Genomic DNA, 4,536 nt, shown 5'->3' on the forward strand with positions numbered 1-4,536 from the left:
TGTCTTCATGTACATCAAATCATAACGGCCTGTTCTTTGAAATTCCATAATCTCATTACATATCTTCTCAAGATATTCCTTTTTGGCCCTGTCCGTGGCTCTTTTCAATTCATTCCTCAGTCTCCTGTATTTCCTCCTGCCTTCTTCATTGTTGACATTCTTCCATTTCCTTCGCTCCTCCATTTTACTCATCATCTCCTGTGTAACCCATGGTTTTCTTGCTATCTTCTCAACTTTACCAACCAATTCGCTAATAGTATCTAACATGAATTCTTTTATATTGTTCCGGTGCACTTCAGCATTTCTGCTTTCACTTTCAATTGCACTGAGTTTCTCTTCTAGGGTCTCCTGCACGCTTTGTCTTTGAGCATATAACTTCTCCAAATCCCATCTAGGTCTGCGCTTTGGAATCTTATAATTTTCTTCAAACTGGTTTGAAATTTGGCAACCAGTAAGTTGTGGTCAGAGTCAATATCTGCCCCAGGCAGCGTCTTCATATCATTCACACTGTCTTGTTCATAATTGAAAGTAAAATAAATAATTTTATTAGCCTCTGTCTTTCCCACAGATATGATTTGGTCTTTGAATCTGTATGAATATGCATGTAATGTATGTATGTATGTATGTATGTATGTAGGTAGGTAGGTATGTATGAATGTAGATCACTGATTTTATTTTTTTTTGTTATCAGGTCTGATAACAAACCAGTGCAATATCTGAATACTGAAATGAAAACTACAAGTAAGAATGAAGATATAATTCCTATATACAATTACGTATCATCGACACAGAATCCTATTACGTGGGGCGAGTTTATGAAATTGAACGAGTATGGACTTAACTACCCATCTTTGAAATATATATGGTATTATTTCTTCATTCTCAACAAGCACAGGTTCATCCATAATATCTACATCGTATTTTTGCAACTCTTGCCAGCTCTAATCACAGACGCTGGAGCTAAGATCATGGGCAAACAACCAATGTGAGTATCTCTAAAATACTTTGCACCAAACTTAAATACAGAAACTTACAACTCCATATTAAACGGGTCCCTTGTCATGGTATAGAATGCTTAACAGCAGAAAAGTAGTTGTAGACAGCTGATAAGAGGTGGTCCTTCAGCATAGGATTCACTAACAGATTGACTGACTGAGAAGTTCAAAGTGGGTTCAACTACTGTGGTCTTATACTCCTCAAATAATCCAATCAAAGTCACAAACTCAGAGAACTAATATTAACATGATATTCCCTTCACACCAGAATGTAATGGTTATAGTGCCATGGCTTGATCTCCGGAATAAAGCAATGGCATTTCCTCTGTTATGTGTATAACAGTAACACTGTCACAGAGCTCAGTGCTGGGCTGATTCACTCTCACCATTAAAAAGAAGCTTGCCATGAAAATTCCTGAATCATTTTGGAACTGGTTTGCTTGTCTATTTTAAAAACTGAGTGCATCTGCATTATGTTGGAGGATTTATTACTCCCAATAATGAAGACAAGGTACTGGGGAGGAGGCAAACCAGACATCTGCCCTGCCCTAAAATAGGAATTGAAGAAAATAGGAAACTATGTCAAATATTAGAAATAATGAAGAAAATACTAAAATTACTGTTCTCTTCTGAATACTCAAGGGCAGTCAGTAAAATAAACAGAATTACTGGGTTTCTGGACTTTCTCCATTGTCCAGTATTCTAACAAACAGAGAAAATGACCTTAAACTCAGAGGTGGCTTTGTTTGAATATTTGAATCTGTTTCCAGTCCTGAGGCAAGGGGGGGAAAACACCTACTCAGTTGAGCCCCTTAGAAAGAGCTAATCTCATTCACTGGACAATCCCTGTCAGATTTACACAGCTACTTAAAAATGGACTTAAATTGTTTATATTGTCACGTGTCTTGAGTTCGAATCTCGTTGGTCACGTGTGTAAGTCCAAATCCCACTTCTGACACCAATTGTAACGTGTTTCGTTACTGAAGACGCCGTAGAGATCGTTAATTGGTTTATTTAACAACCTACAAGTAACGGCTACAATTAATTATAACACAGTTGTGGGTTTCACACTTTACAAACCCTACAACCAAATCTCTTCACACTATCTTCAAGAGTCTTCACATATTAATAACGTGGGAGCTATACAAATCTCTCTGTCTCACACACTCCCGATTACACAGTTACACACACGTCCGGTTCTTCTTTCCATGACAGCTGCTATATTCCAACTCAATTCGCAGGCTGCTGCCTTGAGAACTCTTGATAACACACTGGCTCGACTACTACTGAACTCGGCGATGGTCACATTTCAACTAACTTCGCAGGCAGCGCAGCTCTCTTATATAGGGGCTGTGTGGGCCTGTTACGTAGCAACGCTGTTACCTCACGCTGTCTTACGTCACTGCGTGTTGCGTGTTATGTTACCGTGCAGAGGAGGGGGGGAGGGGAGCGCTGACTCATCCGCCACGTCACTGTGGCATGAATTGCCACGTTGCTGCTGGGTAGGGAGGGGTTCTCCGTTGCGCAACATGTCACACTATGTAAGTTTGAAAGCAAACTTTTTGGCTGTCCCTCCTTGGAAAGAATCCTGGTACACCCATGACTGGAGGCAGTGTCAGGCTTTGAAATATTCACTGTTTCTTAGACTTAAACTTATGATTGAGAGTATGATTACTTCATTTGTTCAGAACCTCAAGTTTATAAATTCTAATATATTACAGAATGTTGAAGGCATACCAGAAGATTTTCAGGTTCACTGACGTTATTGCATACTTCAGCACTAAGCAGTGGAACTTTCATAATAACAACGTCCAGAATCTCTGGAAAAGGATGAGTCCTCAAGACAAGATTCTATTTAAATTTGACATGGCTTTGCTAGACTGGGAAGTGTACCTTTCCAGTATGATTAAAGGAATACGGCTTTACTTCTTAAATGAACCTTTTGAAAGTATTGAAAAGGCAAAGACTCGATACCAAAGGTGTGTATGTAATTAAGAAACGTGTTTGAACAAATGTATATATTCTACCTATGTGGATTTATTATTACTACCAATATCATGGTAGAATTTATAAATAAGTCAGCTGATCAACATTATTAAAATGGTTGACAAAGTTGTGTGCTTTGGCATTAATGATCTGCCATCAACAGACCTTCACAAATGAGATGCATAAATAGAGTTTTACGTTTATATTAAGTGCCAGTGATGGATGAGGGTGACCATGCAGTCATTTATACAATGTAACTGGTGTATATAAGCATAAAATATTCGTCTCTAAAACAGAAATAAAACTTTAGGAAAGAGACTTAAAATTGCTCCATGGTTGTCAGTGCTACTAAGGTTTTCTGAGTCCCATGGTTGTGTTGTGTTTAGATGTGGTAGTGATTAGCACACTCTGTAAGGAAACAAGTCATGTTAATAACATACATAGAGATTGAAGAAGTATTCAGAAAAAGTTGACTGCAAAGATACTTGAGACAGAACACTCAGCTAGATGCAGTGGTGTGATGTCCTGGTAGTTGACTGCATGCTGACTTGCAGTAGACTGTGGTGTGTTGTGCTGCTTTGTGGTTGGTAATGACATTGAATGTGGGGCTCTAAGCATTTATGTAGGTGTTGTTTCAATGTACTCTCTGTTCTTTGTTATCATAATTGTGGAATCATTCTCAAGACACTGAGGAGTTTTCCTTTTCTATTAATATGTAAAATTTCCATGCTATCTTCTATTTTTTCATGAGTGATCAGTTTAAAACAACGCACAGAGTTCATTGGAGAGGCTCAATCTCAAGAAATTAAAAAAGATAGAGGGTAAACAGCATAATTGTGTTCAAATCTTAAGCAGGTTTGTGGCTTTGGAAAACGTAGACACTGAGGTTGATATTAATGAAACCTGGGAAACTATTAGAAAGAATATCAAAATTTCTTCCAAAGAGAGTCTAGGTTATTTTGAGATGAAGATGCATAAGCCATTGTTTGATGAAGGATGCTGAATATTATTAGAAAAAAAAAAAAAGTCAAACTGCAGTGGTTACAGGATCAAAGCAAAATAAATGGCGATAATCTGAATATAAGACATGAAACCAGCAGGCTTTTCAGGAATAAAAAGAGGGAAAATCTGGAAGATAAAATTGATGAGCTTGCAACGAACAGTAGGAACAGGAATGAGACTTGTTTAGAGGAATAAATTACTTCAAGAAGGGTTACCAACCTAGAAGTAACTTAGTGAAGGATGAGAATGGTGATCTGCTTGCAGATTCCCACAATATTTTGAATAAGTAGAATAACTACTTCTCTCAGTTATTGAATGTACATAGGGTCAGTGATAGCGACCTCCGTAGTCTAGAGGTAACGTTCCCACCTCATGACTCGTAGTACGCGGGTTCAAATACCCGGCGGAGGTCGTCGAATTTTTAAGGGCAGAAAAATTCAGGGAACCAGTCCTCCGGGAGGGACTTTAAGCTGTGTGTCCCGTGTCGTAACTTTACAGCACGTAAAAGAACCTCATATCCCCAAAGGGGATCACTGAGCCAAATTCAAGGACG

General features: G+C 38.4%; 1 protein-coding gene across 1 annotated transcript in view; it reads left to right on the forward strand.

Moving 5' to 3' along the window:
* Window positions 1-4,536, forward strand: part of LOC111865916 (fatty acyl-CoA reductase wat-like) — a 30,710-nt gene that overhangs the window by 21,160 nt on the left and 5,014 nt on the right. Inside the window, exons 6-7 of the mRNA XM_023854362.2 lie at window positions 692-985; window positions 2,717-2,974. Of these exons, the coding sequence (XP_023710130.1) occupies window positions 692-985; window positions 2,717-2,974 (552 nt within the window). The remainder of the gene's footprint in view (window positions 1-691; window positions 986-2,716; window positions 2,975-4,536) is intronic.

This window comes from Cryptotermes secundus, unplaced genomic scaffold, assembly GCF_002891405.2.
Source record: "Cryptotermes secundus unplaced genomic scaffold, Csec_1.0 scaffold1848, whole genome shotgun sequence".
Lineage (NCBI taxonomy): Eukaryota > Metazoa > Arthropoda > Insecta > Blattodea > Kalotermitidae > Cryptotermes > Cryptotermes secundus.